General features: G+C 44.4%; 1 protein-coding gene across 1 annotated transcript; it reads right to left on the bottom strand.

Annotated features, from left to right (window-relative positions):
• Nucleotides 1-2,194: 2,194 nt before the first annotated feature.
• Nucleotides 2,195-10,437, bottom strand: SAMD1 (sterile alpha motif domain containing 1). The gene is made up of 5 exons (XM_034407189.3): nucleotides 9,520-10,437; nucleotides 7,802-8,177; nucleotides 7,266-7,356; nucleotides 5,876-5,984; nucleotides 2,195-4,227 (listed from the first exon to the last, which is right to left on the bottom strand). Exons 1-5 carry the CDS (start codon nucleotides 10,234-10,236, stop codon nucleotides 4,069-4,071), a joined length of 1,452 nt encoding a protein of 483 aa, XP_034263080.1. The 5' UTR covers nucleotides 10,237-10,437; the 3' UTR covers nucleotides 2,195-4,068.
• Nucleotides 10,438-10,636: the final 199 nt, after the last annotated feature.

The following is a 10,636-nucleotide window of genomic DNA, read 5'->3' as shown; positions in this document are numbered from 1 at the left end:
AGGCACAGCAAAAGTATTTACTGGAAATCTTTGCAAGAAATGGCATCAGCCCTACTATTGTCCACATTGAAAAATAAACTCATGAAAAGGAACATTAAAGAGTTCTGATGGATTATGTCGTAGATATGCCTAAATCAGCATCCTATTTTTGCACGCAAATGCTCCAAAACAATCTCCCATTTCACCCCCAACATCCATGTTCTGCTTCCAAGTTGGAAATTCTTTTAAAGTTATCAAGGGGCTAACAACAAAGAAGAGTCCTAGCCTCTCTAAAGGTGGCACATTTTAGGAAAGGAAATTCAACCAATTCATTGTAGCACATGGTAAAGTAGTTCTGAACAGCATACACTATCCATCATTACAATTAGATGCCTCTTGAGTAATTTCGGAGGGAAATGCCAATTTTTTCCATCCCACAGAGAATTAACAATTTTTGACCTCCAGTTCAACAAGAAGTTGCAATGCTTTCACCTTTCCAGCATAAAAAAAGGATAATTCTTTGATCAAGTTGGCTACTTAAAATGTTTTTGTAATAAGGCATAGCATGGTGCAGGGACATCTTATAGAACCCCCAAGCCAATTACTATATATCCAAAATATTCTTGCTGAAATAAAAAGTAAATACACCATTATATTAATTGGGATAACTTCTGCTAGTTCTGCATTTATACACAATGCGCACCAGCAACTGAAGTTCTGTAGATACCCATAATTAACATCCAGGATACCTTTTTAAATGTGATTTTTTTAAAAAGATAAAAGATAGGTTACTTAGGTGGAACCAAAGATGGACACTTAACAGGAACACACAGATCAGTGGTGAGTTGCCCCGAACCGGTAGTAAAACCAGGAGGAGGTCCCGCCCACTGACCCGGACGTCATCATAGGTGATCTGTGCATGCACAGAAGAGCACACGCATGTGATGCAAACCAGAAGTAAAGGTAAGTAGAACCCACCCCTGACCCAGATGAACTAGAGATAAAACTATTTAAGACTAGACCCGTGACCACCTATGGGAATAAATTCTACTAAACCTGAGATTATTGGAGGAGGGGGGGAATGCAACAAGTGATAGATGGTCCTAATGCAATTCCAGCCCTTGTTATTTGCACATGGAATACTTATTCAGAAATTGATCTTAAGCACAGGTGCAGTTTGTTAGGTTCATGTTCCTAAAGAGCCACCATCCACTTTTGTGTAGGAAAGTGAGCTTGGATGGCATTGTGGCTTCACTATGGGTAGTCACATTTGACCAAGGTAGCCAAGATTCACATATCAAAGATGACCACCACCCAACCACCACTCCCCAAATGCCTCTTTCAGCATTACCCTGAAATGAAAATAGTTCGGATACAATTGTGCTGACCTGACCTTAGCCAATGCAGGGAAGCAACCTTCGTAAATTTTTGAGTAGGTAATCTCAAATATTTAAAATTTTCTGCTAGTGATTACTATGCCCTCAAAGGTGCTATAATAAAGTTTTGCATATATCATATAAAGTAGCTTCCTCTGTGGAAAGAAATGAAATGAATGAAAAAATCAACACGTGTCCAACTCACAATTCAGTAACAGATCTTTGGTCAAATCTATCATTTCATATTTTCAAGGTTTTTTATATTATGATTTGGGCACATGATGAAACCAAAGTCATTTATCATGCATATATATATATATATATATATATATATATATATATATATATATATATATATATATATATATATATATATATATATATATATATATATATATATATATATATATATATATATATATATGAATTTTCATCAGTGTATGACGATCATGTATTATATACAGTCTTAACTCTGAGAAAAATTCATGTATGTATCCACAAAGCTGCTACCAGCTTTTTAATCTTTCATTGCAAAGGTATGCTTTAAGCTGCTCCTTAAAACGTTTAAGATACACCAGTACAATACTCACTTCAATTTGGCCTCACTGAGCTTTCTTTATATATATATTTTAATTTACCTACTGCAGTTTAATCTTTCATTTTGTCTGGAACGAGTAAGAGTGAACCAAGAGCTCCATATCTATTACCAAAAGGAGTGAGCAAGATCAAAAGCCACTCCAGCTGCTGCTGGATCAGCCAGAGTGTTCTACACTGTATTGTGTATTACTTCTTGCACACAGCAAGTTTCTAATAGACAAAATACAAGGGGTTAAGACTGGTTAGAACTTAAAAATTTTGGTTTTTTTATTCCCAGCTCTGGACAAAAAAATAGGGCCTAGTGCAATAGAGAGGAATGTGTTGCCAGTATGTAAGCCCCTGAGGCACTTATGTGCTAAAACATCAAGAACCTGTGTTATCAAAGTTCAAAGTATAAGTTTCTAGCCCTCGTGGGTCGAAGGAAAATGTTGAGAACATAAAATTCAGTGTGCTCATATCTGCATTCTTCCTTTTAAGCAAATTGAAGTTTCCTTCTCTCTGCAATTACCGGTATGTAGTTTTCTGTTCCTAATGCACAGCTAAACAATAGGTATAAATTTTTCTCTCTCTCAATAAGATCCCCTTTACATTCCTAATTTATATCAGTTAAAGTGATCTGTCATGATTCTCCAATGAGGAGTTTTGGAAATGATGTTCTGTATACAGTCTAAGAACCTATTCTAGAGTTGTCCGCATCCTCAGTTCCCATTGTTTTTAATGCAAAACCGAAACTGACTTCCAATTGTGAAATAGATGTTTCCTAGCCAAGATTAAGTACAATGTGTCTTCAAAACCACTGAGAATCTGAAATGTTGAATAAGGTGCCCACCATAATGCCTCCATCACCTGATTTTTACAAGTTTACCACGAATAATTCTTAATATTGTATAGTGTCCTCTTGGCATTGCAATCTTTTAGGATTTAGCCTGCTTAAACAGGAAGAAGCCAATCCTAAGGACAGGAAAACCATCACCTGGATTTTTGATAGAAAAAAAAATGGTTCTGACCAATTCCATTCCCTATCCTTTTCTATGTCCCCAAAGCATTAATATTGGTGGTATTGTCTATTATAGTCCTCATATAAGAACACTCACTGCTAATGAAAATACATACACACGCACGCACATAGTTATAACTCTCTGCCCACTGGAAAGAGCCCATCTATAAATCCTACATTTATTTTAGACTTTTTGGTGATTATGTAAAGGTTACCGCGCTTTTATCCCACGGATTACAATACTGAAAATTAAGGTGGAACCCTTAAAGTCTATTCCCATCTATGGACTAGACAGAAGATAATCTACTCCCACTTGCTTTCTTCTTTCCAAAACTTGGTTACCAGATGACACTTCTCCCTAGAGCAGAACCCAAAATCTGGAGCCCTCTTGCACTCTTTTGCCCTTTAAACATAGTCATTTCAGCTGTTCCATTACCCTTTGTAGAGGGCTAAGGTATCTGGGAATACTAAATCATTTTTTTCCAGTTTAAATATTTATATTTTTTAAAAACGGGGAAGAAAAAAAATAATAAAAAGCAATCAACTCTGGGCAACAATCATGAAAATTGGAAGAAAAGGCTACCTGAACAGAAAAGAGAATAAAAAGCTATTTGATTAAAACCTCCTGGCACCTCCAGCAAGCTCTTTTTCTTGCCAATCACCGAAAGAAAGGAGGAGCAATCAGGGCTATCAAATACTACTGATGGGGAGAGGGAAGGGAGAAGCCATTTGGGTGCTGAAGCATAAATTATTTCAGCTCAGGTGAAGATTGGGAAGAGGAGGAAAACCATATTGCCTCATCTTTCCCCCAAACAGACAATGCACTATGGTGAGTGAAAAGCTTGGGGTCGGGTCAGATAGGCAAGATGAGAGAAGGAAGTGAGCTTTTAGCCCACTGAGCCCAGTCTTTTGGATCACCAGATAACCGGGATAGGGATGTCACGAAAGCTGGGTCATCATTTCTGCCTCCCTCCTCTCACCAGATATAGTCCAAGCCCTTCTCCTTTCCCACAACATTGTCTTGTTTTCAGAGGCAAAGGAAGGCTGAAATGGCTGAGACAGTAGCGTTGACAGAGTCCCTGTTCTCTCCCTCCCCCTCACTGGCTTGGCCCGTTCTTCTCAGCCCATGAAGGAGTCGCCCTCGTCTTCCTCGAAGTGGCACTGCTGGAGGGCCTTGATGTGATACTCGTAGATCTTGAGGGCCGGTCCCAGGCGAATAGAGAGGCCAGTAAGCACATCAGTGCGCTGCATCAGCAGCAGAGATTTCCCATCAATCTCCTGGGGAGGGGGAGGGATACACAAAAACAGAACGTCATGAGATCAGTGCACCGGCAGCACGCTAGGAAGAGATTTCTTCCTTTCTATAAAGCAGGAAAAGTGTTCCAAATCTAGTTGATTAAAACAACACTGAGGCATCCAGCCATGCATGCATATGTACACACATGCACTGCATATATGCATTATCTCTCACCAGTCTGTGAGTTGAGAAGAGCCATTACAGAATCACCACTGCCTAATTTGGAAGGGACTCTGTAAGACATCTAGTCCATTACTCTGCTTAGCACAGGGATCTACTAAAGAAAATGTGTTCTAGAAATAGATATGGCTGCAACTACTCTCTCAATAATACAGGTATTTTTAATTAGATTTTTATATCACTTTTATTAATCCTTCTTTAGTGACCACACTTGATACCAGCACCTCTTTTGTTAAACAAAGCAGTTGCTAAGCAAAACTATGACTCTGCTTATGATCTTACCGTATTTCAACCTTCCTTTGCTTTACAGATCTGCAAAGATTGTCAATGAAATCTTAGTTACCGGTACTTTTATCTCTGTCATAACTGCAAACGGTTGCTAAATGAAAATTATACCTACATTTACATTTTATTCACTTGCTAATTTCAAACATATTTATAATAAAACTAAAAACAGCCAACCCAATTGCATTGGCTTGGCCAATCCACCATTAGGCAAAGTAAGGCAGGTGACTGGGGCCCAATACACTCCCTAGCTGCTTGTTGGTGCTTGTCATTCTATTCCTACCTCTTAAAGTAACCAGGCACCCCAGGTGTGCTGGCAGATTTTGCCAATGTGGAAGTAAAATTCAATAATCAGTTCTACTGATTTGTCAAAATGGAATTCAGAAGTGCATCTATGATTCCTAGGCATCAAAATGGTTTACTTGCCCAGCACCTAAATGTGAGATGGAAATAAGATCTAAAAGATTTAAAATCTAAGCTTTTAGAAGGCCCAAAGCTTTTTACAAGCCTTTATTGCAAACTGAAATTTGTATTTTTGAAGAAGCCAAAAAAAGGCTATCTAACAAAGAGCATAAGCCACAGTAAAGAATTAGGGAGCATGACTGTGGGTGGCTGAAATAGTTTGGAGGCGCAAAAGAAGGATGGGGGGATCTTTCTGAAAACATGTTTTGGTGAGAGGTACCAAAATCTTGTCACAGCCTGAGCTCAAGAAAACTAGTTATAAAAAGGAGGACCACAAATGTCAAATGACATCCAGCGAGAGGCCGCTTTCTCATCTCAGTTTTACCATGTTTTAAAGGGAGGTTTTTTTTTTAATGAAACGGAAGACATATATTGTTACCGAAATAAACCAGTGATCACGCAGTATATAATTACTTTTAAGCAGTTTGTTCTCTTGAAATACCGAGAGCCTGGAATGGCATTGAGAATCACAAGGGTAAGAAACAGACAGAAGCACTACATGAAAGAAAACTGAACTTTGGATGTACCTTTACCCAGATTTTTAAAGCAATTGCCCCGGTCAAATGGGACCAAAACTAAAGACAGAGTTCTAGCACATCCCCCATCAAAATAAGAGATCAAAACTTTTAGGACTTATTTCATAAGCACTTTAGCTGAAATATAACCCTCCAATTCCTTTTCTTGGGATCCCCAGGCTCTCACCTGCTCCTGAAAGGCTGAAGCTTGCTCAGCAAACCCAACTTCTGTGAAATAATCCACAACGTCACTGACAGTCCATTCCACAGGGTCAGAAGGCCTCTCTTTCACTGAACTGGAGGAGGGGGAGAAAGTGAAATTGAGATCAGAGGCATTGCACAGTTTCTTCTCCAAGCCAGGTATTCCTCATCAGCACCAGATCAGGGGTATTGTTCATGTGTGCTTATGCATGTACACTCATACTACACTGTAAGAATTCATCACAAGTGAATTGTATAGCATCTTTCTGTAGAAGTTTAAATCTGCTTTAAAGCATCTACTTCAGACACAGAAAAATGCACCAATTTATACCCATGTTTTCAATCACACTGTCAGGAGAGATTATAACTTAAGGTAAAAATTAAGAAAATTAAATACCACACATCAGAAAATTGTAAGAGTTTCAAAAAACTGACAACCAAATGTAACGGCCTTAAAAACTCTGGGAATATAAAAAGTTATTGGCTTGAAGCTGAAAGCAGGTGTTAAGACAATTCTCTCTCGGGTCAATGTTCTACAACTGGGAATGACTGAAGATACCCTCTTTGCTCACAACTTTTCATTTTACATTACTGCTACCCAAAGGAGGCAATGTGAAGTTAAGCATATATGAGGCAGAGTGGCCAAATACTCTGATTCTTAGCTCTAACGATATCTAAAAGGTAATGAATAAAATAGTTGGCACAGTACAGGTGCATTACAATTGTTAACATCCAGCCATGCTTGGTAAGTTTGCAGTTGGAGTTTACATTAAATGCTGTTTCTGAACAGCAACCAAAGCCAGTCCAATATAGAGGGCATTAAAACAAATAGGCCAGGGCACAGAGAACTGAAGCCAGGATAGTCATGAGTCTCCTCGAACAACTGGAAGCAACCACCACATCAAGAGTTCTAGCATGGTATGACATTTCAAGGATAACAAACAAAACAACCCCAGTGTGGATATTTCAACCCCACAGCTCTTATTTTGCAATCTAAAAGGAAGAGGAGGCTCACTTCCTCTAACAACCATCACAGAGACAGTAGCCAAAGAATCCTTATAGCCTTTTTCCTGTTCAGGCCATCTTCCTCTTGTACACCAGTTTCCTTTCCCAAGGCAGGGCATATTAGATCCTTGTTGCCATTAGAACTAAGTCAATGTGTGGTGGCAGTGACCGTTATGAAAGTACAGAACAAGTAAGATATGACCAAGCTTTCTGAGATACCTTCAACCTACATTAATTGCTGAAAACACTGCTCTAGATTCTAAAGACAAGTGATGTAGCAGAAGATGGGTTCAAATGTATCCACTTTTTCTTTATCATAAATAAACCAGGTATAATTGAAGAATAGGTTGTGATCTCTGCACAAAACTTACACGCAACTGAATGGTCTCCCATCTGCCTGGATGCCAGGTCTCCCAGGAGATGAGGGCACAGAGGGATCAGCCCCTGCAACAGCTGGTGACACTGGAGAAAAAGCAGAGAAACAAACAGAGATAGGTCTTGTTCTTTATCAGTATAACTGGAATTGGACAGTACTGTGTTTTGGGTCCTTTAAAAGCAATGAAAAATGTTATTATCAATAGAACATTTTAATTTCCAAACTAGTCAATACCACTAACCATATTCTTGCCTTTCACTTGCCCCAGCTCTAGCTCCAACCTACTCTAGAATGCCAGTTAATAATTCTTAAAACTGAATGAGTCTCCATATTTATTGCAGAGCTACACATATACATTGGCATACAATGCAAGCATGCAATACATTAAATTATCATTAAATCCATGTATTAACGCTTAAATGACCTCCAATCTCAGATCTTTTGCCTTACTATCTACTAAATTTCCCAGAAAAGCCAAGTTTAGCCAACTAATTCTCCATCTTCTGCTACTTTTTCCCGCCTAACGCATACCTGCTCTGTCTGGTTGCTGATAGGCACTGCCATCTTTCTTGCTGCCTCCCAGATGGTGACAGGCACTTTCTCCAGGCCAAGAGGCCTTTGTGTGACATTGCTCATTTCCTTCATGCTGAGAATGCTCCAATCCTTTGTTCAAAGATGTTTCCTCTAGGGAGTGCAGGTCTCTGGGGGTGGCACTGCTGGGTGGGATCTCTTTCCCACCATGCTTGCTGTCCTTACAGTCACCATTCACCTGGCCTGTCCCAGGTCTGCTGTAGTTGCTGGCCTCAAAATCTTGTGCCACTTCTGAACCTTCAGACATAGTGGAGACTTCATCCTCTTCTTCGTCTTCGTCCTCGTCTTCTTCGCCTTTGATCTCCTCCCCTGCCTTCTATTAATATCACAGAGAATAAATAAGAACAGCAAACACATTTTAATTTCATCTATCATGAAGGCAGGTACAGCCACACATGGGAGCAAGCACAACTACTTTTGAGACACATCACTTCACTGTTAGTTACTTTGGATAAGACATCTCAGATCCCAAACCCAGACAGTTTCTGAGCCATTTTGTTTCACTTTCCCTTACTTGTACACACCCAGATATCTCCATGGGCAGTTGATGCAATCAGACTAAGTGGTGCTGGGATGGGAAACTTCTTAAATGTCTCCACTACTCTAGCAATGTGCTTAAAAGCTCCTCGAAGCAGGAACAGGAAACTTTTTATCCAGGGAGAATTTCGTGCTACTAAAACCACTGCCTCCTCCATCTTCCACCCGCAGCTTTTATGAAAATCTGTGATCATTCTCATCAATTAAAGATTGCAAAAATAATGAAAGAATAAAAAAAGGGGCCGGATTTTTCACCCCCTACTGCTAATCCCTCCTGGGTAATTTCAAGGCTGCTAACTTGAACTGGATAACATTCTGAGGGGATTGCTTCCCGACCCACACTGCATGATATTTTCCTCCCCACCTCCAGCTTACCCATACTCAAGTGATCATTCACCACTGCTCCCACCACCTCTTGACTTTATTGGAGGTTACCAAATTCTTTAGGTCAAGCACAAACTGACTCTTTGTTCTGTGTTTAGATGGAGCCTGGTACGACTGGAGTGGGGGTAGAAGGGGGCGCTGTTCTTGGCCCAATGTACACCAATGGCAGTTAAACTAACCTTATGGAAGGACCACACACACACAGGTGAGCTAAGAAAGCACCCTCCTATGTTGGAAGAGTGTCGTCCGTCCCGCCGCCCCCCCCCTCCCGAGAGTCGACCTTGAAGTTCTCTGGGCGCCAAAAGCCAGCCAGAGTCTGTCTTCCTAACCTTGCCAAAATACTTCGGAAACGTACGAGGGAATATTGCCCCGTTTAAAACCACGCACCAATCCTAGCGCCCCCTCCAGTGCGACACGATTTGATTGGGTGCTGCCCTCAACTCTTCCTTCCAGACACACGCACACCTGCACGGGAGCCCACTGACAACATCTGGGGGTTGGGCGCCGTCCGCCCGCCCCCAAACTGGCGGCTTTCTGGCGCCCACTGGCGCCCCTCCCCTCCCCCCAGCATTCGGGCACCCCCCCTGCGCGCGCACTCTAATCGGTCCGTTTCCTTCCTGGAGAGCCTCACCTGTTCTCAGCCGGTGCGTCCCCTCCGCCCCACGCCAGACACAGCCGCCGCCGCCACCCGCTGTTGCCAACCCATCCCCCCAGAGCGCGCCCCGGCGCCTCCTCACCTTGTTCCTGTATGGTCTGGCGTTGGGGGCCCGGGCCTGCGCGCCTCTCTCCGCCCTGGGCAAAGCGACGCTGTTGCTGCTGCTGCCGCCGCCACCGCCGCCGCCACCCAAGCGGGTTCTTTCCAGCCTCTCCTCCTGAAGCAGCCCCTGTGCTCGGCCTCGAGTCACTCGGCCGCCCCCCGGCGCGGCGCCGTCCCCGCCCAAGTAGCGCACAATCTCTCGCAGACTAACGGGGGAGGATTCCTCCTGGACTGCGGGCGGCGGCGGTCGCTCCCGTCCGGTCCGACGAGGCGGAGGCGGCGGCGGCGGTGGCGGCGGCGGCGCGACTGGCTCCGCGCGAGGCGCAGCACGCTGGGAGGACCGGGGCGTCGCGGTGGCGGCGGGAGCGCTGGGCGGGGAAGTGCGGGCCGGGCGCTGCGGGGCCGCCGGACTGGCGGCGGGCGCTCCACCTCGCCGGGGAGGCTGGACCCGCGCAGCGTTGCGGTACGAGATGCTTCCCTTGTAGCTGACTCGGAGCACGGCGCGTTGCTGGATGAGCTTTTCCAGCTCGGCGCGGGTGCGCTCCGGCTCCGGGCCGTGCCGCCGGCGCACCATGCGGCAGATGCGCTCCAGGTCCGGGCGCGCCTTGCGCGAGCGCAGCGAGTCGATGGTGTCTAAGATCCACTCTTGGTAGCGGGGCGCCTCCTGGCCCGGGGGCGGCGGCGGGGGGCCGGCCATGGTGTTGCCGCCTCCCCCGGGGCTTTGCTGCCCCCGTGCGCCGCTCCGCCTTGGCCTCAGCCCTTGTCCGCACGGCGCGAACTGGACCCTCCACCCGGCAGGCGCTGCTGCTTGCTGGAAGCGGCGGCGCGCGGGCTGGTCCGGGCAGCGCGAGCTCCTCCCTCCCCTTCCCCCAGCCGCACGCGCCGCCGCCTCCAACACCGCCCGAGCGGGACCCGCAGCCGCTTAAGGAGGCGCTGTTGCCTCCCGTAGTCTCCCTACACTTGGCGACTTAAGGTGGAGCAGGAGAATTCTCGGGCTTCCTTAGCGGCCGCACGGAGGGAAAAGGCGCTCTCAGGCCGCCTCCGTCAAAACTCAATCCCAATCCTACGGGAGAGGTCCAAGTCTGTGCTATTTATAG

This window comes from Pantherophis guttatus, chromosome 2 (genome assembly GCF_059756535.1).
Source record: "Pantherophis guttatus breed Tessera chromosome 2, ASM5975653v1, whole genome shotgun sequence".
NCBI classification, from domain to species: Eukaryota; Metazoa; Chordata; class Lepidosauria; order Squamata; family Colubridae; genus Pantherophis; species Pantherophis guttatus.
The sequence above is the reverse complement of the archived record's forward strand: the minus strand, read 5'-3'. Positions and strand labels throughout refer to the sequence as shown.

Coding starts and splice junctions, on each gene's coding strand:
- SAMD1 (XM_034407189.3), bottom strand. CDS start 10,236: ATGGCCGGCCCCCCGCCGCCGCCCCCGGGCCAGGAGGCGCCCCGCTAC. Junction 5,985..7,265: donor GGGAGACCATTCAGTTGCGT/GTAAGTTTTGTG, acceptor CCCCTCCTCCAG/TTCAGTGAAAGAGAGGCCTT. Junction 4,228..5,875: donor CTTCAGCCTTTCAGGAGCAG/GTGAGAGCCTGG, acceptor CCCCCTCCCCAG/GAGATTGATGGGAAATCTCT.